Source organism: Anarrhichthys ocellatus, unplaced genomic scaffold (assembly GCF_004355925.1).
Source record: "Anarrhichthys ocellatus isolate YVR2014 unplaced genomic scaffold, GSC_Weel_1.0 scaffold20, whole genome shotgun sequence".
Lineage (NCBI taxonomy): Eukaryota > Metazoa > Chordata > Actinopteri > Perciformes > Anarhichadidae > Anarrhichthys > Anarrhichthys ocellatus.
In genome coordinates, this window is record NW_022280050.1 from 6,363,352 (window position 1) to 6,389,501 (window position 26,150).

The 26,150-nt window shown below is 40.9% G+C and overlaps 1 protein-coding gene and 1 pseudogene across 3 annotated transcripts; both read right to left on the minus strand.

The window, feature by feature from the left end:
* Positions 1-1,860: 1,860 nt before the first annotated feature.
* Positions 1,861-10,738, minus strand: sp3a (sp3a transcription factor). Of its 3 annotated transcripts, none has more exons than XM_031858693.1 (7): positions 10,575-10,738; positions 10,075-10,172; positions 9,629-9,724; positions 7,283-8,522; positions 6,279-6,465; positions 5,994-6,190; positions 1,861-5,065 (listed from the first exon to the last, which is right to left on the minus strand). In XM_031858693.1, the coding sequence occupies exons 1-7, from the start codon at positions 10,579-10,581 to the stop codon at positions 4,773-4,775; spliced, it is 2,118 nt and encodes a 705-aa protein (XP_031714553.1). In that variant the 5' UTR covers positions 10,582-10,738; the 3' UTR covers positions 1,861-4,772. The 3 variants fall into 3 exon arrangements, with proteins under 3 accessions (XP_031714553.1, XP_031714554.1, XP_031714555.1); XM_031858694.1 differs by having other exon boundaries at positions 1,862-5,065; positions 9,629-9,715; XM_031858695.1 differs by lacking the exon at positions 9,629-9,724 and having other exon boundaries at positions 1,862-5,065.
* Positions 10,739-15,664: 4,926 nt separating this feature from the next.
* The window catches only part of LOC116389794 (obg-like ATPase 1), a 38,239-nt pseudogene continuing 27,753 nt past the window's right edge, over positions 15,665-26,150 (minus strand).

The following is a 26,150-nucleotide window of genomic DNA, read 5'->3' on the forward strand; positions in this document are numbered from 1 at the left end:
CGGTTCAATTTTCACAGTTGGATCTGGTAAAACAACATACTGTACATACAGTACATGCAAACCAGCATGAGAGAGGAATTTTGCAATACAGACAGAAAAGATTGATCAAATCTGAATTCCACCCTCCTAAAATAGAACATAGTCAGACCATAATTTCACTTTAATTTGAAGCTGTGAATGGCACTTGTGAATAGAAAAGGATGATGGGAAATGATTTGCAGCCACGGAAGCACATACATCATACTTTTATACCCAGTGGTCATCTTTAAATTTAAACATCCCCCCTGACGCTCAATAATTGACAAAAATACATGAAAAACTAAATCCACAAGCCTGCGACTTCTGGCCGTGGCTCAGGTTTGCATAATAGCCTCGCAGTCCCTCACCAGGTATCTGTTCACCTTGAGAAGTCCACACCTAAACGCAATGTCAACACGAGCACTTTCGAGCTCGACGATTCTGTTTGTCCTGCTGGGGCTCCAGAGGGAGGTCACCAAATTGTCTCTGGAATAAAAAAAAAAAAGGCGCTGACCTTCTGCTAAATTGGCCACACTCAGTAGACAGGGAATATCAGGTTATTGAGTTGATCCATGCTGTGTTTCCCTGCATGGGGAAAATGATCTGCGCTATTGTCTGCCTTCTATAGTTGATCAAGGGCAAGAATGTGTCAGGAATGTAAAAACACAGGACATTCTTTTTTTTGTATGTGGTTTCAAATGTCCTAATGGTTTAAGAGAAAAACACCATTAGTCCCGTTCTATGAACAAAATATTAAGCAGGATGGTAAGTGCATCTTATTCATGAGGAGACATTCAGTTCATATCCGAGAGGAAATTAAATAAAGGCTTTCTGCTCTAAATTCTGTTTCACAGAAGAGACTTACTGCAAATAAATGCAGCGGCAGAACCCCAACAATTCATCGCACTGTACTTTCAAGTTGTTGATTCCTCGAGAAAGGCAAATAATAGTCACTTTGCAAAAATTGCAGGCCTATCCTTCAACAACTGGGGGAAACAGTTACAGCTAGGCAGGGATACGTAGGGAAGAAGCAGCCCTCTCGCTGAAGTATTTTGTATATTTGGGACAGTACAATGAAAGAATTCATTTCTGCCAACAGTTCACATTACCTCCCAATGGTTAAGAACCATAATCCCAATAGCATTTTGAATTCTATCACACATACAGTTGGAAATGTTATTGCATGATTACAGTATTTATTGTGTTTATGTATTTTGCACATGAATTGGAGGAGAAGTTGCGCACCATGAACAAATGCACCATTATTCAACCGGAGCCAGAAGAACCAAAGCTAATGGCTGCAATAAAAACACACAAACTACCAGTAGTGTAAATCATATTTTTCCATCATAAAACACAATATTGAAGCTACATTATTAAAAAAAAAAAAGCTTTCCTTTTACTCTCCAAAATAAGACTCAAGTTGAATTGTGTTTCATTCCTCTTTTGCAAAAAAACCAGCAACAACGATGGGCTGAGTGTGTGCAGTAAACACACATTTTCCTCAACAAATCAAAGCCACGAGATGCTTTAGTTGTCTGACAAAGCTTTCTTAAAACTAAAATCACCTCTCCAGATTAATTAATCGGGCTAAAACTGTTCTCTGCTCATCAGGTTACAGGCCAACACTGACACACATAAGTACGCTATTAGAAGAGCTACAACAGTTTGTTGACAAAGTTAGCCTCCAATCCAGGCGGTCAGTTGAAATGACAGTGTGGACAGCGTCACGCTCAGCAGCCGATCTCTCTTCCTTCCCTTTAACGTGCCGAGGAGGATCGCCAACTGATGGCAGCTTTTATCTGCAACGGCCAGAAGAACCATCCCTCCTTCTTGTTGCAATGCAATGGCCGTTTGTCAAGCAGGTGAAAGTTATCCTGAGTCTGGCACCGGACAAATCCTCCTCAACACATTTCCAACTGTGGGTGTGATTTGCATCATAAAAGCTAAAAGGCAGACTGTACACAAACTCTGGTAAATAATATTCAAGCACAAATTCCCTAAATACTGCAGGAATATTCCTGTACTTCACACCTAAGAAATATTTGAAGGCACTCATGTTTCAACTGGAAAAACCCAGGATTCTCTTCGCAGATTGTCCCAAAGGTCTGTGTATCACAGGTTCATTCCTGCAGGGGAGAAAAGATTATTACAATATTCAGATTACCGAGCAGGGGAAATTAATTGGACTAATTAACATACAAGTAAATGATGATACCGTTAACACATTTCATTAACTCAAACTGTCATTCTATGTTCCTGGTGCACTTGGTATTGCATTACAATGAATTGGATTCATTAAATTATGCAAATGAAAGGAACGACAATATGGACGAGTCCTTTTTAATGTTATAGACCACATCGTCTGACTCGCTTTCAGCAAATTGACAAAGACTCAAACATCATGTGCTTTTCATTCTGATTAACCAGATAAAGCTTTTCATTGACTACCATTTTAATTATGTTCACAGGCACTAAAACCAGGAAGGCTATAATACATATTTAACTCCCTTATGCCGCTGTCTTTAATATTAACGAAAAAATAGCAACAGTACCTAATTAGTCAAATGTCCCATTTAGTGTAAGAGACACAGATACTGATGCAGCATGCGTGTGCTGCTGTGGGAACGTAATATCAGGTTAATATATCAAAATATTAAGAAATGATTGGTACCTCTGGTAAATGATAGTGGCAGGAAAATGTGTGGACTCTTAGAAGTCAGAAACAAAAAAAGGAGCAGGTTATTTAAATAGATTCCTGGTAATTAACTCAAATCTACATGAATGTAGGTCATAAAACCAGGAGCCGTTACCTCTGATGCGTCTGTAGGGTTTGTTCAAAGTCACGAGACAGTACTTTGTTCTCCAGCAGCAGAATATGTTGCTGACATTTCTGTGTGACATTAACTTGTGGTTAACTGAGGGGTCCACACCTCCTGTTAGCCTCGGTGACTTCTGTCCTTATCTTAGCGGTGCTACACGGGGGAAGGCCGAGGGGTCAAACATACCTCTCGTCCTGCTCCCTTGGCTGTAGTGACATCTACTGGACTACTAACCCAGAGTAAGAGCCGCGGGGGGAGGACGAACCTCTGTCACGATGACAAGTCGTCGAAAAGACACAAAACAAAAGGTTTCAAGTGTAATTCTAACTCGTCTTACGTTTAGTCGTTTGATAACAGAAAACAATTCAGGAAAAATGAAAGAAAATTCAAGTGTAACAGAAGGTTTATATTGATGTTATATTGACATATTTATACAGAAGATTTTGAAGTGAAAACAAACCTAAACAGTGTTTAGTACATAATATAAAGATGCTGTTTTAATGGGGGGGTAAAGCATTCATCTCCTGAAGAGGACAACGTGTCCAAAATCTAATCAAATATGCCACCATAATTCACTGTTCAGTGTGCATTTAAATTGACAATTCAACAGTCGGGGAGGAAGGGGTTCAGAGATAAAATAAAAAACACGATAACGTGGAAGAGGAAAATGCAACATAAAGTTAAAGTAAATGGTATCAACAAAAAGACAAACATTTTACATTTACTGACAATGAATATAAAGGACAGTTTCTTGCGAAGTATACAAAAGAAATGCATACAAAAGGATTAACAACAAGATGAAGTGATGAGAATAGTGCTGTTAAAAAGAGTACCGCTTTCAGTAATGCACTACGTTCTTCCGACTGCATGATGGAGCGAGATGCTGATGAGGATTCTGCAAAGCTGTTTCTATAACATGAACCGGGGCCTCCTCACCGCAACAGCTGACATGGTAGAACTCAACGAGCACCTCAGCTTTTGGTCCGTCATCAAACACCACCAACGGCCCGAGACGCTACAGAGGTGATTTACTCCACTTATAGAACACAGTCACAAGTCACCCTGAGTTTGTAGTCAAATTTGGCAATTACCTCCAAAAAAACAAAAATGGCTTTTCTTCTAAATATTACAATGTTTTTTTCCCCCTCCAAAAAGGTTTTACAAAAACACATTTAAATGACATATAATGGAGCCATTTGAAATATTTTTGACTTTTAATATCACAAATGCGTTGTCTATGTAAAGCCTAAATATAAATAGCGGTTCAGTAAAATATTTAATAAGCAAATAATGTGCATCATATCAACAGTATATGTTCAAAAGGAATTAAAATACAAAATTTTGATTGTTTTTTTTGATTTTCACCTGCAAAATGTGAGCAACGGTTTTAAAGAGGGCCGGACGATTTGCAAGAAGAGGACACAGAAATAAGAATATGCATAATATATATATATATATATATATAAAACATAACATGAATACATCTGCATGGACATAAGCAATAACATTACTTAAATGTAGCTCTGTTGTGAGATTAAATCTTTGCTTAAAGGATGGAACAAACATAAGAATATACCATGAAAAAAAAAACATTTGCTCAACTTACCAATATTTTTTTGTGAAAAACACAATAACACAAAATAAGTAGGTTCAAAACAAAATGGCATCCTACATTTCCAACGACATGATATTGTACAAAATAAGGCATTTCCTTGTGTGTTTACTGCAATGTCTTTTTTTCCACCGTTATCTTCTTTCAGTCTCCACCACTTAGTTTCTCCTCAGTGGAAACCGAGTACGGACATGTCCGGACTATTTCTGTGTTAAAATATATATTTAGAATTTTAGTTTTTCTTCAAAACGCGAATAAAAATGCAGGTAGGAGTATACGGTATGAGAAAAGGTTGTCGAAGTTCATAAGCGGAGTGCAAATCACTCCATGACTTCGCTGGCCGCTACGGTGGTGACGAGCTGGAGCGGGATCTCTGCGTTGGCCAGGATGTCCTGGGCGGTGCTGGACCCCTGCTGGATGTTGGTGAGGATGAGGGTGGTGCCGCCCGCCGTGGTGATGATACTGTCTGAGGACCCCGCGGATTCCATCGAGGCCACCGCGGCGCTGCCGGAGTTCACGCCTTTTTTGTTCTGATGAGTTTTAATGTGCTTCGCCAGGTGGTCGCTCCGCATGAAGCGCTTTGAACATTCTGGGCAGACAAACTTCTTCTCTCCTGCCAGAGAGGAAATAAAGAGTTTGAAAGATGAAGAGTTTGATGGTGAATACATTTGGAGAGAGAGAGTCAAACACGGCTATCTATCTGGAGGATATGTTTCATAGGTTGAGGAGGCACGTTTAAGAAAGTGGCGCCCAAGTTCAATTTGGTCGAATAAAATAATAAAAGGCAGAAATGTCACTGAAGTCTAAATATTTTTACTGCGATATTAGTGAATTCCAACCTGTCACTGACGAATAAATTGATGACAAATTAATACTTTATAGTTGATTACAATTATCACCAATTAGATAGAATTATTGAATACTTGTTAAGTGGGGTTGTATGAATATTACTTACAGGAGATCCAGTTTGGAGAAACAGACACAAGCAGCAAAACGTATTTTAGCCACTACTGTGGGTAATACACCGAGTATGGATAAGTACTTCATACACTTCAACAAAAAATCAGAACTATCCTTTTGATATCTGAGCATTGAAGCTGACATTGTAATGAAACGCTACTATAGGCCGTACTGTCAGAGGCCTCCGTCAGCCAATTATATGGCGAGGGTTTGTAAATTGATCGTCTCTCTTTTAAAAGTCTCTTCTGGGAGTAAATGTCATCAGATAATGCAGATCATTACGTTGTGCTGGTTTATTTCACTGGATTTCTCATAGGCTACTACTTCCTATAGTTCACCCGATGACGACGGATGGCTAAACGGCTCACTACGAGTACTACAGAAAACTGTCAAATCTGGTTGTTCTTTTTATTTTCACAATGGCCTTAAATCCTCACCTGACATTTCACATGCAAATCTACAGGGGGACAAACGCTGTTATTTCTTAAGTGACTCACACTTTGCAGGGCACAGATTAACACACTTTGCTGGTGTTTTCCTAATGCGCGAACACAGAGGGAGCAAAAAAAAATAAATTGCACCTGTGTGTGTTCTCCTGTGTCTCTGCAGCTCGTCGCTGCGTGTGAATCTCTTCCCACAGAACATCCAGCTGCAAACAAAAGGTCGCTCCCCTGAATGCCAGCGCAGGTGTGCTCGCAGGTGTGACGTCTTTCCGTATACTTTCCCACAGCCGGCAATGTGGCAGATGTGCTGCTTCTTCTTCCCCGTGCTGGACCCTCTGAGGAGCACAGGTATGGGCAGTTAGGGTCCTGATATGTTTATTGCCAATGCAGAGCTGTAGAGAGTATGAAGTCAGGCTTACTCACCTCCCACCGGACTCTTTACAGTTGGGGCAAGTACACGCTACTCTGCGCAGCCTCTTGCCCTCCTGACCCAGCTGGTCCTCCTCATCCACCAGCCTGACGCGGAGGTGGGACAGGTCGCTTGTGTTCAGGGTGGAGTCGGTGCTCAGCTGCCAGTCTCCAGAGTCCGGCTCTTCTTTTATCCGAATGTCTGGAATCAATGTGTACGTCAATATCAAGCTCTGGTAAACTAATCAAGAAGCCTTCAGAGAGAGAGATACTCCATCATTCTGTGTGACAAGTACAACTTAGTGATAAAATAATTACTTCAATGACAATTTTGATAATTCAATTTACATACCGTGTGGTTTTTTAGCCCACAGGTGGCAGAAAATGGAAGGAAGGACTTTGCTACAATAACTTCATCACAATGTTTTGATAGCTATTATTACAGACTAAACAAAAAGCGCTTTAAAGATACAAACAATGTATTTTGTTGAGATGTTGAATGTAAAAAAAAACTATATTTATAAAGAAAACTTGTTTGGATGAATTTCCAACAATAATTGATTTTTCTCAATTTTGTATAATAGTATAAATGTTTAGACTAAAATAAATTTTCACAACACATCCATTCACACTTAATCAGTGTTCCGTTTCATCATTAAGGTTAACGATGTGTTTAATTATGACACCACATAGAAAAATGTAATCTTCATAGAGAAACAAAACCTTTTTCTCTGAGAATCAGGATGTTGTAATAATATATATGAGACCACTGTACAAGAATGCTGCCATCCTTATGAAAACATCCATGTCCGAGTTGAAATCATTAACCCTACCGACCTTCCACCAATCTTGTTCATCAGCAATAAACTTAATCAACATATTCTGCAAAGAAGGCACAAATACTAGCCAATCAGAGGCAGAGTAAGGCAAACAAAATCAACCAAACTACCATAAACAACAGGATGCACAATGGACTCCACAGTACATTATGAGTAGATTAATATAAAGAGCTACTGTACCTCCAAAGTTGTCTGTGTCTCCTTCGTGTTGGGCCATTGTGTTGACTGTCACCGTCTGCAGGTTGGGGATCTGTCCCGTGCTGATGCTGACTGGACTGGAACCCAGTGATAGGGTCTGGACTGGAGCCAGGGTTATCTGCTGGGGTGGTGTTGTTGGCAGCTGCAGGTTCTGCAGGTTCTGCACTCCCTGCACCTGAAAGGTCTGCCATTGTATCTGACCCGACGCCGTGACCGTCTGAGCTTGGATGATGAATGTTCCCGGGTTGATCAGCTGCACGTTTTGCAGGTTCTGCCCGGACTGGACCACCTGACCGTTGGTGGTCTGAATAGGTATCTGCTGCAGCTGGATGATGGACTGAGCAGAGGACACCTGGATGCTCTGCTCCTGGATCTGTTGGATGAAGCCCTCCTGGAGACCAGAACTCGAGTCGGCTTGATCTGTACCCACCGATGACAACGAAGTGTCTTGTGTCAGCAGGCCCGATTCGTTCGTTTGAATTTGTAGCTGAGAGGAAGACGTTGGCACATATATCTCGTGATTTGCATTTGAGCCGTCTACCGGTAGTGTCTGTGAAAGGTGATTATCTGTCTTCGCCAGACTCTCCGAGCCGTCAACGTGCTGACTCGTCATAATTAGCTGGCCATCGGCAGTGATCCCTGTTGCTATAGTCTGAGCACCAGAGAGGCCAAGAGAGTCCAAGTCCATACTGTTGATAGGAACAAAGGTAATGTTCCCAGGCAAACCCACAGGCACATTAGTAACAACCTGACCCTGGTTGTTGAAGGTGGAGCTGCCAAGAGAAACCCCCTGGAGCTGCTGGACATTAGCAGTCTGTGATATGAGGTTCTGGTTGCTATTAATGATGTTTGCAGTTGATGTTACGCTGAGACTCTGGCTACTGTCAGGCAAGATGTGAATCTGCCCTGTGGCATTCTGAGACAGAGTCGCTCCTTCCATGCCGGAAGTGGAGAAGCTCAGCTGTCCGTCTGCTGTTTGAATCTGAGGAATTACTTGGTACTGAATGTTAGGCACTGAATTGGCAGAGGAGACGTCAGTTCCCGACGTCACAAAGATCGGCTGACTCTGTAAGTTCTGGAGAGGAAGAACGTACTGTCCGTTCGATGTTAATATTCCGTGATTTTGGATTTGTATCAATCCGGATTCATCTTTTGCTGCCGTTGCGGGGGTTAACACCTCCCATTTCTCTGTTCCAGTAAGCTGAATAGATGCATCTGATGTCTGAGAAAATAAATGATTGACATTAAAAAAAAGACATTAGGCACTTGTTGTTAAATATCTTAAGCAATGCAAAGCGCTTGCTCGGCAGTCTAGTTATAACCTGATTTATAAATATATTTGACACCTTGTACACAGCGCAATAGTTTGAAGAAAAAAATTATGCAAGCATGTTGGGGCAGAGGGCAAAATGAGCTAAATTCTATGAGCTGCATAGGAAAGACATTTAAGTTAAGTTACACATGTATGTTCCTGTTCTTAGTAACTGGTGATCTATGAATGTGATATCACCTTAGTTTTGTAAGTTTAACTCAAGAGTTGTAACCCTGATGTCTGACTGGTAACTCATACATTAGACAATGTCAGAGGTGTGTCATCCTCCATCATCAGCGCCACTCTGACCCATGAAATTAAATGTTATGCCCAACAGCAGCTCCTGCTACACCTAACTACGCTTGAAAGCTATATTTATGGTGGTTAGTGCTACGTTTTCAGGGGGTCCTGATGCGTGCTTGTCAGACAAAATTAACCTCCGCAAATGGGCAAACACACGTGAGTTTGGGTCGACTGTATCAAACGAGAGCTGTGTGAACACAGCCAGAAAGAAACCTCACAGTTTTCTTATATGTTCTGCTTTGTTATGCTATCACAGTTGTAATGAAGTGTTAATTTACTATACAAACAAACTTAATTGCTGTTGCAGCTGCTTTAATGTGAAAACATTCAACTAGTGCTCCTGGCTTCATGTTTTTTGCCAGATTGATCACAATCACTCTCATTAATAAGCACAAATACAAAACCACATTTAACAACAGACACAGTCAAACTACATGTTGACCTACATTCATTTATCTATAGTTGAACTTCACTTCATTCCCTGATGCACTTGTGGTTAGTCACATGACCAGAAGGATATGGATGCCCTTACTGAGGTCTGTTTTAGTAGTTAATGGTAAAACAATTCTAGTTGATGCAATGAGATATCCACCTAAATGTCAAAATGTGCAAAAGTGTAAGCTTGACTACTCTCCAACCACCAATTCTGCTCAGCTGTGACTGAGGACTTGACTGCTGTAGCTGTGTCTGATCTAGCAGAGGTGCTGACTTACCACATCAGCTACAGCACCTCTGTCCACCTCTGACGATGGTGACCCAACCTTACTGCAGGTGGTTGCTAGCAGGTCGAGGGGTGATGGCTGAGTGTCCTTCCCACAATAGGCAAATTTAAAAAGGAAGAAAGTGGGTGTCCATTAGTCTGGGCCATAGTGAAATTATAACTCATTGCCAAAGAGCTAAATCTGAAGTTAGGAAACTGAGGGACTTTCTTTCCAGGCAGCACCTATGATGATAGCACCCAGCTAATGTTTATATCTTACTGGAGTTTACAGCCTGTCACTTGAATCCAAGCTGAGGAAGCGGGATATGTAAATTGCCTTAGTACAAATGAGGGCACAATACCCCACTCCAAGTTTGAAATGTGTGAACTTCGGTAAACACCACTTAACGACGTATAGCCTAATGCATCCTAATCCCATGAGTGAAACCTTTACGTTACCTGATTGCCCCTGCATTGCTCCTGCTGCAGAAAGTCGCTGTGACTGCTGTCCCCGTCAAAGGCAGCCATATCTTCTGGTTTCATCGGCTGCTCTGGGGCTGTGTAGTAAAAAGCATTTAGCTAAGAGTGGCAACAGCCGAAGCTAACGTTAGCTAAACAAGCTTGATACTCACATAACTAGAGGACAAGCAGATACATGTAACGTCATAACGTCAGTAGACTGGCAAACAATACAATCACAACTGCCGCTACCAATTGTACCAAATAAAATAAATAAAATAGCGACGTAGTAATAATGAGTTTGACTAGTGATGTGTCCTACACAAGCTAACACGGCTAGCTTAGCTAACGAGCGCAGCGTTAGCTGCTACTGCTAACCTAGCCGGCGATGATTAGCAATATCGCCAACCAGCATCCCTGCTAGCCTGCTAGCTAATTTAGCCAGAGGATGCCTGTGGTAGCCTGTTAGCTTGGAGAATAATAAGATATATATTACATACCAGTCATTCCGTGACTTGTCGTGAAACGGAGAGTCCTGATAGTCACAAGGCACCGGACATTATCAGCAAATAAAATTGATTGTTTACGCGTAGAAATAGGTGATAACTGTCAGATTTTTTTTCTATTTTGATTGACGGGCGGTAGGTAACACAAAGGGTGGGGCCTCCAGTGTTGACTGGGAGTGTCTGCGTCACATACAGGAAATCCCGCCGTCCTTCACAAAGGTGATTGGTTATTCGTTTTGCACACCATGGTATTATTTGTCAGTCGACATGTCAATCATCCTTTGTTGGATTCTTTTCCTGTTTATTATGCATGTTCAGTTTTACAGTACTGATGTTGATGGTAGTGAGGATTAAAGTTTCATTGTTGTTACAGTATATATATATATACAGTATATACTGTATATATATATATATATATATATATTAACACCACTGGCCCGATTAGGCGTTGTGGCTGGTGTGATAAACAAGGTACTCTAAATTCCAGGCAGATTCTTAATTTCAGATATAATGCACCAATCTGATTTGTTTTTTCTCCATACCGATACAGATAGAGATCTAGTGCTCTCTCGTTTCCAAATGTAAAATCTGTAAACCTCACTGCGTAGTGCTTATTATCTCCACTAGGAGGGTTATGTGATCGGTGAATGAGTGTGCGCCTCTGTGTCTGTCCACGGCTACTCTCGCCCTCTACTGCAGCAAACTGCATACATTGTTTTGGGGTGACCACTTATGGCTGCATTCTCAAGGCATCTCGTGCTTGCAGTGACTCACACTTTCTCACAACACATTTCATTGCCTGTTTTATACTGCATGTTTATATATTGCCTTTTAACTGTCTGCCGACTTGTCACCCACCATTCTGAACCGGCCCCTGGCCACTAAGGGCCTCTACCCGCTAGTGATAACACATCTGAGTGCATCGCCGACCTCCAGCCACTACTCTACACATCATGTTTTGGACAATGTGTTTGGCTAACAGCTAACAGTACTACCAGTACACACACTGATGACACTCATACCTGCTACACAGGCAGACAGCTTGGTGAGTTTAATTTATTTTTGGCAGGATTGCCTGTATCCTTCGCAGCTTGTATTGAGTTTGAATGAAGAGTCAGCCCATTGCTATGACCAACCACTATGGCTTTAAAAACTGAGCTGGTGGCCTGCTGGGAGTGAAATATAACTGATGGAGGAAACACTGAATTTTACAATTATTCTGACAAAGAAACTGTATTTAATGATGATGGTTCAAATAAAGGCAGATTTGATCAGTATCCATGTATCCATATTTTTAAGTTCACAAAACAGATTTCTATTTAAGGCACTGCTAGAAATCCGGTCTCTTTGATGAATCTGAACGATGCCATTCAACATGGCAGGTTTGCTCTCAAGTGTTCCTGCAAACTAATAGTGGCACTTTCTTACCTGTGATTGAGAAAGTGATCAGCCATTGAGTTTGAAGATGTGTGTTGATTACTAGGACAAAAAGGAACACAGTCGAGATACAATCTGAGTTTGTATTTGACGTGATTTTGTCCCCTCCATCTGATGTGCACAGTACAACATTGTGAAAGTGCATTGAAATGAGAGCCTGCATGCTATTGTACATGCTCTGTGATGCTATGAGGACCCCACTTCTGAATATTATTTGTGGTGTGTCAGTTCCTCACAGTGCCCGACCGCAGTGAGGCTATTTCTCTCAACCTTCAATTCAAACTTGGCCCATTACAGCCAGACTACAAAAGCACTTTCCGTGCACTCAGGAGCTCACGGCAGTGAATGGTGGATATTTCCAATCACTCTACTGTCAATCCAAGTGTCAGGTAAACACAGGCCAATGGAAACAGCTTTAGAAAAACCTTGCAGCTGTGTCTGTCTTACTCCAGGAGTCCTTGGAAATGTATCAACAATTTCTACAAAGACCTCCAAGTTAAAGGGAAAAGTCAAATATCCTAAAAACAGTTCAAATACAACCCCCTGGTGGACGCAATGGCCTACACGAGACACAACTGCCATGGTGTTTGTCTTCAGACCTGTGAGTGTTGTCACCAGCTCCGGCTGCAAACAAAGGAAATGAGATCGTATTGACGGACCTTGTATTCACTTCGTGAGAGGAATCTGTGAAGTCTGTGGAGCAATTACCCAGTGGGAGCTTCAGCACATCTATAAGGATTTGGTGTGATAGATATAACTGTAAATAGGGGCACCAATGACCTTCTCACTGCACAGACGCAGCTTTTATTAAGTATTGTTAAGGGGAAAATTCAATGATATATTCTTTTTTAACAAATCTTAACAGAAAAATTGGATTAGAAATAGTAATGAAAACTTTATTTTTCAAAGCAAAAGCCACTTCTCACTTTATTCTGGGGGTGAACATTGTTGTTGAGGCACAGAGCAGAATGGGAAGGATAAGAGGAGTACCAGAGTGAGCCCACAATGGCTCTGAGTGTTTCATATTAACATATTGACAGTTGTTTTCATGAAGGCCAGTCCAAAAGAGAGTGACCCCACGGAGAGAAACTGCCCTGCTGGAGGCACCTCGTGGGACACTGTAAATGGGAGCTGGGAGAGAGAATTGAATCTGGTGCAGCACAGAAGTGTGGATGGAATATCAAATCTGTGGATGGAATGTCTCTGGAACTGAGAATATAACTATACATATAAATAAGAGTTGCATGAAAGGTACAGATGTAACATATGAATGCGTATAGTATCAGAACAGACAGAGAAGACACACAATAGCAGTAATTACAACATGGCAACACTTTTATGATCATCCAAAATAGAGATGATTCCTGTCTGTAATAATATGACACAATGCGTTAACAATAACCATTGCATTTCCTCACACAATCCCTTGTGCATCGTAGCTGCTTTAAAAAATAGCGTAGTTATTTATATGTGTATTTGTTATGTGTCAAACATTCCTTTTTTAAAAGTTCTTCAAAGGTCTTTGGTGTGCATGTGATTTACAACAGCAGGCCACAGTCTGTTTCCCTGGGTGTGTGTTTGAAAGCGAGCTTTCCACTCTTAGCCTTATTGGTTTGATGCCACTGTGGTTTGCCTCTGGGCAGAGTGGCACCGCTTGATTGATGGTGCTGACAGAACATTTGTGTCAACAGAGATTCTGTCATATTTCTGGACTTGTTTTTAATTAGATGTACTTAGAGGTTAAACCAGTTAGACTTCTTTAACAATCCACCTACGACTTCCGATAATGGTTATATCAGGTGCTAATGTTTGCATGTATACTTTAAAATGTGCTTAATTGTGTCAGGACAGAAAGGACACCCAGTGAGTTTATAATTCATAATAATATTATTCCATTGTTATAATTCTTGCCTCTTTGTTATGGTGTTTTTTTCCTATACTACATCTGCATGATTCTAAATAGCTCGCTCTGAGAATATTTATTGTCACTTTATGAAAAACAAAATACTCCACGACCCAGACCACTGGCAACAACTCGTCAATCTCCGAGCCTCAAAACTACAGCAGATGAGTATGTGGGGTTTAGGTTGGCCAACACCACCACCACCACCTCGAGAGGAATGCAAAGCCCCCATTGTGTTCTCCAGAGGATCGGTATGGTTTCACTTAGAAAAAAGTGAGCCAAAAACAGCCTGTTGTTGCACAGAGGACAGTATATGAGCGCTGTAAATGTTGGCCTGCTGCATGAAATATCTTTAAGTGATTAAAATCAGTGGTTAACGCAAAAGCAACCAGGCAAAGTAAGCTTAATGTTATTTTATACACATGTTGTCATCCTTCTTTCGTTCCATCCAACCACAATAAACACTATCCTATATTTTGCCACTGATCTCAAACCTCAAAGACTATAATCCACCTTATTTCCATGACAAACACTGTGCTTTGTAGTGCTAGCACAGGCTCAGGCTCCTTTCCAAAACTTGGATATGCAATACTATCTCCGTAAAATGACCATTTTTATTCAATCTTTTTGTTCCCATCACAAGGCCATTTTGTTCTCTGCAGTCTTAATGGTTACAAGATATTCACCAAAGCACTGCTGATCTACAGCTCTTTGTTCGGACTCCCACGGAGAATACAATCTTACTTTGGAGCACTGCGGCTGCAGCCATACAATTCCATCAGCATAAACGCTTCACAAACACTTGCACACAAAGTATAGAGGCGAGAAAAACACTACTTCAGACAACAGGAATCGTTTTCTGGTTGTGGATTGTATCAACCTCTATTTTCATACTATACAAAATATCACAAGATGTGGACTTTTATTTTTATAAAAAATGGTTTGAATATTTCTTCATATTTAATTATATTTATTTGTAGGTGTGTATTTGCCTTCAATGTTCAGGGACAGGAAAAATACACTGTAAACACAACAAAGATGCTATAATAGAGGTTTGCAAGAAAGTACTGTAGGGACTGTGAAAGAGAGGACACACATATATTCATTAATCATAAATTAAATGAAAATTGTAAATGAAAGGTTAACTCAATCACTTTACAAATAATCATTTAAACTGACCAGCTCTTTTGGCCGAAACACCTGCATCCTGCATGTGCCCTTCTTAAAATCAGCATTACTGAACAGATTTAATTATAATTGTCCCCTCTCTGCTACAGTCAATGTCAGCTGTGTCTTTTAATTCTCTAATCAGTGGTCGGCAGGACCACTATCACCATCCCCATGCAGCTTCCCACTCAATACAGACATCCCAAAACACACACAGACTGGTTTTGTCAAATGTTTTATTGAGTGTAGACATCTGGGCTACTGTAAAACATGCATTATCTGCAGAAGGGGGAGAAGAGCAGGTGGCATTGTCCCCACTGTCAGCTGTGTCAGTGCTGGCACCCGTGATGGAGATTAATGAGGTATCTGGAGAGTAATATGCTCCTTCAAATGCTGCAACAATTTGGAGTGGGGGCCGATCCTGATCTTAAATAGCAAAGCTGTCAGAGTTTACTGAACCTGTGCTTTGGAGCAGAGGGGGGATTTGATCCTTATGTGAGAGTGTGGCAGTGGGTATCAGGCCAACAAAGGGTAAGAAGAACAAGATAGTTATGTGAACAAACAGATTGTTCTTGTGTCACTGTTTCTTTGGTGCATTTGGGGTGTTAAACTTGAAAAAGATGATGTCTCCATCATCAACAACGTAGTTTCTGCCCTGTTGTCTGTATTTCCCTGCTGCCTGTAACATAGGAAAGAAAAAACAAAAACAAATTAACAATAGAGCACATAATAACAGTGTGCATTGTAAATAAATAATAGTGGAAAAATAATAGTTTTCTGTCTTTCTGTCTTTCTCTCTCTCACACACACACACACACATATGCACACGTGTACACGTGCACGCACGCACGCACGCACACGCACACGCATCCATGTTTTGCTCAAGGGGCGCCTGAATTCCCAATGACAGAATCCTCTGTTCTTTTCCTTGTGTACAAGCACAAAATGTTAATAAGTCGTTGATTACAGCAGTATCAAACTTCTCAAGGAAACAAAAATAAGTTTTACATTTCTTTTGTATACAGTAAGTGTTTGTTCTCCTTCCCGGCAAACTCAAAAATAATTGACTTGAAGTGCTAATACGGACAGGTTTATGCATTCTGGTTCTGCACAGCGCACAATTAATTAGAAGAATCAATGTCCCTTTAAAGGCTCAGGAGACCATTTAATCCAAGCTCAATACCACCAGAAACACTGGATGGAGAGGGAGACAGGGAAAAAAAATCAATGGCTATTTGTGATTCCTGAGTATGTATTAAACCAGACACGTCTAACTGGTTCATTTGCACTTGAAAGCAGCCATCTGGAGCAGCAAGCTTGGCTTAAGCAGATATGATTACTAATAATGTGATATCCCCATACACTGGCCGTATTCAGACAGCCTATTCCCACAACTGGCATTAAATAGAACAGACATTAATGCCACAGTCAGAAACGCTCAATGTTCTTATGAGGCCCAAAAAGGGATTAGTAAGGGAGCATGCAGTAAGGACCTGACACTCAGATCTCAACCTCGGATAACAATGGTGGAACTCCCCAGGGACCCACACGCTTCACCCTCTGTTTGCAGCTTATGATGGGTGTGGACAATACACTGCCGCTGCATTAAAATCTAAAAAAAGGCTTGAATAGTAAAGAGATTTAAATGTTTTCATAGTGCTTCCTTTCCACACTGGTCCCCGTGTCACCATAATTACATTAGTTGAGTCTGTAAGTGGGCACATGGAGTTGATGGTGGTGATAGTGGGATTGTAATAGCATGGCTTGCAGCTGCTTCTCACAAATGTCACACATAGCAAGGTTTAAGTCACTATACTTTAATTGAATCAACTTAGAATTTAATTTTTAAAACAGAAATTAAGGCATGAAAAAGAGCATCTTTGATTTGAAAGGCATCCTACAGCGTTGATTAACGGATTATTAACTCTGTACCTTCAATTACCAAATTACAGTTTGCCGAAATGAAACTAAATTAATGCCAAACCCTAAAAACAACACTCGTAGTAGGAAGGAAAAGCATTTTGCAAAGTAGCTGATGCAGCACATGAACAACCCACACCCCAGTTAAAAAATCAAAAACAAACACTAGCCGTCATAAAAAATCATATTTATGCGCTAGCCATGCACGAAAAAGTCCTTATTTGAGGAATTTCACACTTCATTTAACTTGCTGCTTTATATCACTGTCACATGCTTGCAGTGGCTTGGGGATTTGGAAATGGAGAGCTCTGAGCTAACAGCACACTCTATAGATCTGATAAATGCCTGGTGAGGAGACGAAGTGCTACCTCCGAGCAACTGTGCTGAGCCACGACCAAGAGCTGCCATCAGCCAGTTAAGACACATTGTGATAAAGATATGCACAGCTGGAGCAGAATGGCAGTGTTTAGAGCCAGAATCAGTTGGCTTGTCAGGAGTGGTGCTGGAGTGTGTGCAGTAATTTCTTCCCCTGAGTAAAGGTGAAGAGCGGTTTTGCAGTCGGAGCTGTGTGGTGACTGTCAGCTCCACTGATCACAGGAGACTTCCCCTCATCTCTGCTGGCACCCTGACTGCTCACCTTGACAGCGTTCTCACTGCCTTCCTCTTTAAAATCCTGGAATTTCATTACTTCCGCCATAATGAAGCCCTTCTCAAAGTCTGTGTGGATCTTCCCTGCAGCCTGTGGAGCCTTAGTTCCTTTCTGTCACGAGGAAGGAAAAGAGAGGACAAATGAATTGTTTTGGAGAAGATGGATTGCAGCATGCGAGCGACATGGTGTTTGATAGGGTGATAGCGTTGTGAGCATCACTCGGGGGTGTTTTCAGTCAGGGGTATTCTTGCCTCAGCCCTGATTTCTGGATAGCTTTCCACTCGGCTGTGCCCTGCTAGGGCAGCCTGGACACCGATAAGGACCCAGCACTGCTATCAATGCCTTCTGATTCCCATTCCGTGGTGGTATTGATTTCTGTCCAAGCAATCTCGCCTCATTGTGGGTCGCTGCTCGGCTCTCTGGACATGACAGCAAGAAGACCCAGCGTTGCAGTGAGAGGCCAGGGTGGTATAGGCCTCACTGCACTATAGGCCTTACTATTTTGGCACAGCAGAGTTTGGTCATTCAAATTCATTTCAAACCTTCAATAATATTTCACTGCTCGAGATGCAGGGCGTGTATGAAGCTGTTTATGATGTCTTTGAATTGACTTAATGATTCTATCCTCAAAACATACATTTAGAGCTGCGCCTAAAGTTATTTCAGATGCCAATTTACAAAACACAACATAACAATTTAATAGTTTTATATATTCTTTGTACCTTGCATCCTCTTTTAAACTCAAAGACACAACTGACTGATAAAATGTGCAATTTATATGCACTGAAATAATGCGGGACGGAAATGACAAATGACCCAAATAAGTGACGTGGCTGCTGTGTATCATTATGACTCCTGCCTGTCGACCTGCTCGCTCTCTCTCTCTGCTCTGCAGCTCTGTGCTCAGGAACTGTTGAGCAGTTTTAATTATGTATATATAATCAGGTTGGGGTCAACATATTTCATGCCAAAAGAATGATGCGTATTTAATGACTCTAATACATTACGATCTCTTTGCAATCTCATTGACGGAGTGCTTGTGAGTTTAACTACCATTAATCAGCATCAAGGTTTGTCTATCTGGAGAAAAATAGATTAAGGGAGGGATTTTTTTCATACGGAGCATAACAAGAGATCCACATTGTCCTAGTTAAGAGCTATGCGGAGCAGGCTGATAGATAATGGTCACCTCGAGGCTGCCTAATAAAGCATGTTAAAGGACTTAGGAACACGACATTACTGAGTGGAGTTTTTACAATGCAAGATGTATTGGCTTAATATAGTTACCCACTGATGCTTACCTGACTAAATGCCCCTCACACACAATCAAGGCTGGCTGTAATCAGTTATGTCCATGAGGACAACAGTGTTTTTGAAGATGCCTTTGAAGTGTTTCAGGACTTTTTTTTGTATATAGTGAGGACATCAGTCATGCTGAGATGAGTGTGCGCATTAAACCGGTGATGTCATCTGACTGAAATGTGTCTGTGTAAAAAAAAAAAGAAAGAAAAGGAAGTGAGCTCACCTTCCCCTCTGGCCTGTACTTGTCTGAGAAGCCATCATGAAAATATTTAACAGGTCCTGTTTATAAACTTGTGTGGACATGTTTTATATCATTTATAAGATTACATTTGATATTTATATCAAATATAAATAAATAAATGATGCTATTTGAAGATGACTGTTCCTTACATGGAAATGTGATATTCATGTGAAATACGGCACTAAAATAATTATCTGATCCAGTCATTGGCAAAAGAATACAAACAATTTGGTGCATAGAAATACAATTTGCATTTCTGATCAAAATGGGAATATTTATATCAGCATGAGGCGTCCTGTTGGCAGGCGATCGAAGGCTCATTCTGTATAATGAAAGCGACGTACTGTGTTCCTATCTGACCAGGAGGGGTTTGTCGCATGCTATCCCCCCTTTCTTAACTTCCTGTTTCTCTTCTTTGTAAACAAACTAATAAAAGCAACACTCTGAAATAATCTTTAAAAAAAGAATAGTTACTGAGTCTGTATTTTCTTACATTGCAACATAACACAAGAAATATCAGATGCTGTGATGAATTCCTGTATTATTAGTGCATATTGTGACTTTAAACCTAAAACAGTTTGGAGTCATTTAATAAATGCACATTTGGCAACATAGAGAATCTGTTTTCACATTTTGACATTACAACGCCACAAGACTGGAGATCATCCTATGAGATAACCGGTTAAGCTGTAAATGCAGTTTAACACACGTCAAATAGATTCATAAGGGAAAAAACATGTTTGACTGGTGCTTTGTTTTTGTGAGAAATCCATGGATCTATAGTTGGTGTTCAGCTCATATTCCAGCTGCTGTTGTCCTGCTGCATTCAGCTCAGAGGAGGGGTTCCTATGATTATCAATTCAATTGAACATTTCAACACGTTAGGGTTAGTGGTGGATAATTAAAAGTTTCTGGCTGCACACAAGAACAGTGCCTAGACACTTTTTCAATCTAATGCCATCCTAATGCCATTCATTTCAGATGGACCTAAATTCACAACTTAACAAAAAAACAACAACAAAAAATAAATAAATAACAAAAAAACATATATATATATACAGTATATATATAGTTAAATAATGTCTTATCTATTTTGAAATATTGATGTTTATCTGTCATTATACACTCATTTAGTATACTAACTGAATCTTGAAGAGAATAACATGTATCCCCTTGAAAGCTCATTGCGTCCTGTCAAATAGATATGATGCACAACACAAACACAGCTTCCAATGTCCTGCAGGTAATACATAAGTAATGTCGGTTTTAGAGGATTTCAAGCAGTATCTGCAATGATAATGCAGCCTATTCTACAAAGATATTGAACAGACAAACTGGAGAATTTTATTATAACATCAAAATGGAAATAACTCACATTCAGGGAACAAAGCCATAATGATCTGCTTGGCAACACATTCTTTGAATAGATATCATTGTGGAAAATTGCAATACTTTTTGAAAACGGTTGTCCAAGTAATGTTTGTGGGAAGTTTTAAATTATAACCCCCATATAAAATTTCTGAACGGATGGAAGAATGGATATGATTAGTGTGACAGAATACAACTCAAATCTTTAGTTTTCAAAAAGTTTGTCGAAGAGTACTTTTAGACATAAATTATCTAACAATATGTAAGCCTTAATACCTTTTTTTAGCGGCACTCAATCCTTCTATTTCCTCAAGAAAAAAAAAGAAGATATTTACACAATATACCAGCATGCAAAGCCAACGTCTGTATTCATGTAAATCCTGCAATCCAGTTAAAGCTCTTGGCAGGCCAGGCTCAGTAAACTGAGACACACAGGGAGGAGGAGCCCCCTGCAAGGCCCACAAACAGTCGAATGAAAAGCAACATCAATTTTGGCACAGACAACCCTCCGTCACACAGATTAGGCAGGCACAATGCACAGGCTCCTTATCTCCAGCGGCAGGAGGAGGGCAGGCAGATCTGCACAGGATGGAAACATTCTCATGGACGTAATGGGCAAAATCAATTGTTGCCCTCCTCAATCAATGTAGCCCCCACTTTCACTGTTCAGCAGCTCACCAGTAATTGAAGTTATCCTTGGCCTGTAATGACTAGCTAAGGCACAACCATGACAAAGTTGAAAGTGTGTGATATCAGTGAGGGCGCCAGCAGGGTGGAACGTGGGACACTGTGTGTGTATTCCTGTACGTGCGTGTCTGGTACACAGCCTCGCACTCATATGTATGTGCACAGCAGGCAGCTGGCTCTTACCCGAATGGTCCATGCGCGGACCTCATCGGGTCCAGCAGTGAAGAAGCACTCCAGCAGCAGGGCTGCGTAGCCTGCCTTGATGATCTTGCTCAGGGCACTGGTGGAGAGAAATTTCAGTTTAAATCGAGGGGTCTGAACTGTTTAAGTATTATTTATTGCCGCTAATGCCAAGACAAAGTTCACTTCAGTGGCAAGGCCCCATTCATTCCAATATAAAGTCATTAAGTGAATAAGATGGGTCACTTCGTTTCACATAAGACATTCAACTCTCCAATGGTTTCTGTGATTAATTAGAAAGCTTGTAGACTCATTTAGCATTTTTAAGAATTCAACACGATGCCTCCTTCTGCACCAAGAGGGAAAAAAAAAAACATCTGCTGTCACAATTTTTCTCTCTACAGAGGTTTTCACACGAGAACAATAAACCCAAAATGCCCAAGTTATAATTATACCTACAGATGACAGATGACAGTTAAAAACTTAATTTAGAGGAAAACCCTTTGACTGAGTTGTTCGGTAAGAAGAGGGATCCTTTGCTTTATAATGGTAATTACTCTGCCATTTATTATTCTATCAGCACATGCAATTAAAGGAGTGCATGGAGGACACAGCTGATAATAAAGTGTGGGGGGACTGAATGATAATTAACCTCTGCGTCTTGTGCTCTGTGCAGTGCTTCTCCCTCTCTTCTTCACTCTTGTCCTGTAGCTGGCTCTCCAGACTGCCGCTGAAGGGGATGACCAAGGCTCCGGGGTCATGATCAACTGTCCACCCACTCCTTGATTTTCACCAACCTGGTAAAAAAATCAGCAGCAACAAAAGCAGTTGGAGGACTTGATTCACATGAAAGTATTTGTTATCCGCTGGTGTATGCATAGCCATGAGAACAGCTGAACATATGAGTGTTTGCAGGAGACTTTGTTTCCTTAAAAGTGTTTAAAATTCTGACTTGACATTGTCTCATAGAAAAGAGTATAGATCCACAAAGATTTAAAAAGTAACAGCAGCAATATCAAACTGTAAAAACTGTAAAAATACAAGTACAAGTACTGCATTCAACAAATACGTGAAACAAAGTTGATTTTTATTCAGCTTAAAATATGTTGACTGATTTAAAGGATTTCATAACAAATCCAAATGACTGATAAGAGGACAATGCATACTTATTATAAGCTGATCATATCTTTCTCATGAAAAATAATCTGCAAAAAACTGTATCTGTAAAATAAATGCATTAAGTAAAAAGTACAAGATTCTCCAGTGAAATATGAAGAGGTATAAAGGCGCACAAAATGGAGATTCTCAAGTACGCGTATCTCAGAATTGTACTTAAGTATTGTAAACTGAGTGCATGTTCTTTCCGTCCAGTTCAAAACACACACACAAAAGCGTTGGATGGATTTTTACGATAACAAACAAATAGAGTTCATTCAACTAAACATAAAGCCAGGAGAGAGTAAAAAAATGACCGCAAAGTGTCTCCTTACTCATAAATGTCTTTGTCATTGTCTTTAACACCTGAGGTTTTTTTTCTCTTTTTGTCCAGCAGGACACCTGACATTGCAGGACAAAGATATCCTCACACTTAATGGTAACTCTCAGTCAGAACAATACAAGGGGGTTAGGGCAATTATGAGATTAGCCCCACAAGCTCTCAGGCTGGGATTGGACAGGTCTCAAAGAACAGCATCACACAAATCCATTTTCACACGGCGGCTCTGACCGAGCTCCTAGGCTGGATTGATTCTAAGGGGTCCCTGTCATTATCTGTAATCCTAGTTTCCTGTTTAAAGCCCATAAGAATCAAAGACTGGGAGGGACCCAACCACCTCAATACCACATCTATTCCAATAACAATGTCACCGCTTTATCACCTACAAAACCATATCACTGCTCCTACCTAATGATTATCAATAAACAACATATGACAGGGAGAGCACAATTTTGCTTTGACTGGATGTTTTTCCCAAACAAGGTAGAATAACACTACAGGGTACATTTGAAATGCCTCATATGCCTCTTCAGATGCACATCTATTAAGATATGTAACCTAATAGTTCCCATTTGACTGCCAACGCAATAAGATAGTTGCCATGTCTCACCAATAAAAGGACAGAAAAATACATTTAGTCAAAGCCTGAAAAGCTGAAAACAGGAGATGGCGGGCGCTCCAAGAGGGGAAAAAAATCCAATCTGAGATAATAACAGCTGTAGTTTGTCACTTTTAGCAGCACAGCTGTCTATTTGGTGGCACGTTATTTGCATTCCTCAGGTATTGCGTACTCTACAGGCGGCTGAATAATGATTCACAAATCACTCTCTCCACACCAGTCAAGGGCTGTGATCCTTTGAATAGACCATTGTACCTGAGACTGTAATTGGTGAAGACTTGACAGAGCTGAGCCAAGCCAGCCAAGTAACAAAGAGGCTCTCGGTAGAAGGCTGAGGGATGATTTTAATAATGTGAAGCCGAGATGGAGAACGTGAGCTGCAAATGAGCACGGGGGTCTCTGGGTCCTTGCACTGAGTGACACAGGACCAGACAAACACCTTGCCACAGGAACACGAAACTCCCCCTTCCCTCAACTCCAGAAACAAAGCACTGTCAATTAAGAGCTTTGATGTTCCGTCAACATGGTTCCCAAAACCGATTCTGTCAACTTCACCGCTGTCTACCCATGCCACTTTGCAATTTGTATTTATGTCCTTTCCAATTATTTGTGTGGAATTCTATGAGGATGTGTAAATTGGGGAAATGTTTATGTAAAACATGCTGCAGATTTTTTTCATCTTGTCATTCATAAAATTCTAAATCATAAAATGTCTCCATGTAAATGTGTTTTTCAGAGAAAATATAAATGTTGACAAGAATCATGTTTTCTAGACATAAAGTCTGCTCAATGGCATTGTATCAGCATCCCCTCTTTTGAAAATTGACTGCTTTTTTAAATGCAGTTTTTTTTTTTCTTCTTAATATCCAAACGTTTTAAGAGAAAATTCAAAATATTCTACGCGGACATGTGAACTTCCATGACAGAAATAACAGATACAATATTTGTTCATGTAAAATCCAGTGTGCAAGATTGTGTATGTGTGTGGGTGTGTATGTGTGTGTGTGTGTGTGTGCGTGTGTGTGTGTGTGTGTCTGTCTGTCTTGTCAGCCTCCTATTATGTCCCAGCACTGAGTGTCATCTCTCACTGCTCGGTTAATAGAAAGATTCAGCACTTTCTGGTCTTGATATCCCTCTCTGAACAAATGATGCCTGAAATTTTTATTCTTTTTATAATGGAATTCCAATGGCCTCTGCTGCAAATCAAGTGGAAATTTTTGCATATCAAGTGAGGAAAAATAAATATTAACCACGTTTTAATGTGATTAAGGGTGACAGGGACATTATTTCTGCTAATCATTCACCAGCTTTCTGGCTCAAACAAAGCTAAGGAACAAGCCATGTTTATGCTTTTCCTGCTGCTCTCGATTCAAAGAGGAAAATAGTTCTCTCGTCAAACTTTTACAAATCTAAAAGATGTTACGCATTAATTTCATATTTTTTGGTTTATGTTAACTGATAAAAACAAAACAATAATAGCCAATAGAGGTTTATCTTACACCTAGAAAAATATGTCACGTTATTTGTTCTCGGCTCGAGATTTGATGTTGTTGTATTTACAATACATTTTAAAGCACAATATAGTGAAATGAGGAAAAAAACAATTGAAGCTTCCACAACAGGCTGGCTCTGAATGGAGATGTCCCACAGGGGGCCACCCTCTGGGGCTAGTCTATTTGTCTTTTTGTGTGGGAATCCTGAGGGGGGGGGATGCCTGTGTTTCCGCATGCCTGGGGCTTCCCTGGGCTTTGTCAGAGCTTTGATCTGCTTAAATGGCTCAGGAGGGGAAAACAATGGGAGTTTCTAAAGTACAGGGGCAGCTACCTGAGACAATGACCTGGGCCTGCGTCAAACATACATTCATACAGGTTGGCTTTATTAGGAGTGCTTAGCCAGTTAAGCCTGTAAAAGGTGGGCCATCACCTCCAGTTTGTGAGCTCCTTTCAGATGCAATTGAATGTTGACAGACCTGAAAAGTAATCCACTACCTGCATCCACCACAGCTTTATCACTGACACACCCAACCTAGAGAGGGGAGAAGGGATCGACGACGGGTGTCTGTGCAGGCGGGCTTAAATAATTTAGGAACACTGGCCAGGTGTTCCCAGTTACCGCAATGGCACCTCAGCTCCACACAGGACCAAGGCAAAGGGCGCTGGGGCCGCCCCAACCAGCCGATTGTGTTACTGAGCTGTTCCACAAATCTTGGCAGCTGCTGGCGTGCATGCCAGGCACAGACTCATCAAGTAATAAACCCAGGGTCCCCTGTGTTTTGCTGCACCCCAATTGGAGGAACAAGCATCTTAGAGGGGAATGCTGCAGCACACAGCGCATACTAACACCCTCCTCTTTCCTTCTTCTACGGAGGGAGACAGTTATGAGAGGTATGAGCTCATGGTGGCTTTTGAGGCTGGGAAGTCGGGAGCTCTGTGGGAAGCTTTTCATCCTCCCAGTGGTGAGCTCCTGAGCGACAAGAGTGCAGACGCTCTCTGCTCCCTGTGGCCATGGCCTGATCGAAAGGCATTACACATCAGCCTCTAAAAAGGAAGGAGATCTGACACACACACACACACACACACACACACACACACACACACACAAT

Excerpts from the sequence above, each read along its gene's own strand:
- sp3a (XM_031858693.1), bottom strand. Across the intron at positions 8,523-9,628 it reads GAGGTGCTGTAGCTGATGTG|ACATCAGATGCATCTATTCA; the intron begins GTAAGTCAGCAC and ends TTATTTTCTCAG. Across the intron at positions 5,066-5,993 it reads ACACAGGAGAACACACACAG|GAGAGAAGAAGTTTGTCTGC; the intron begins GTGCAATTTATT and ends CCTCTCTGGCAG.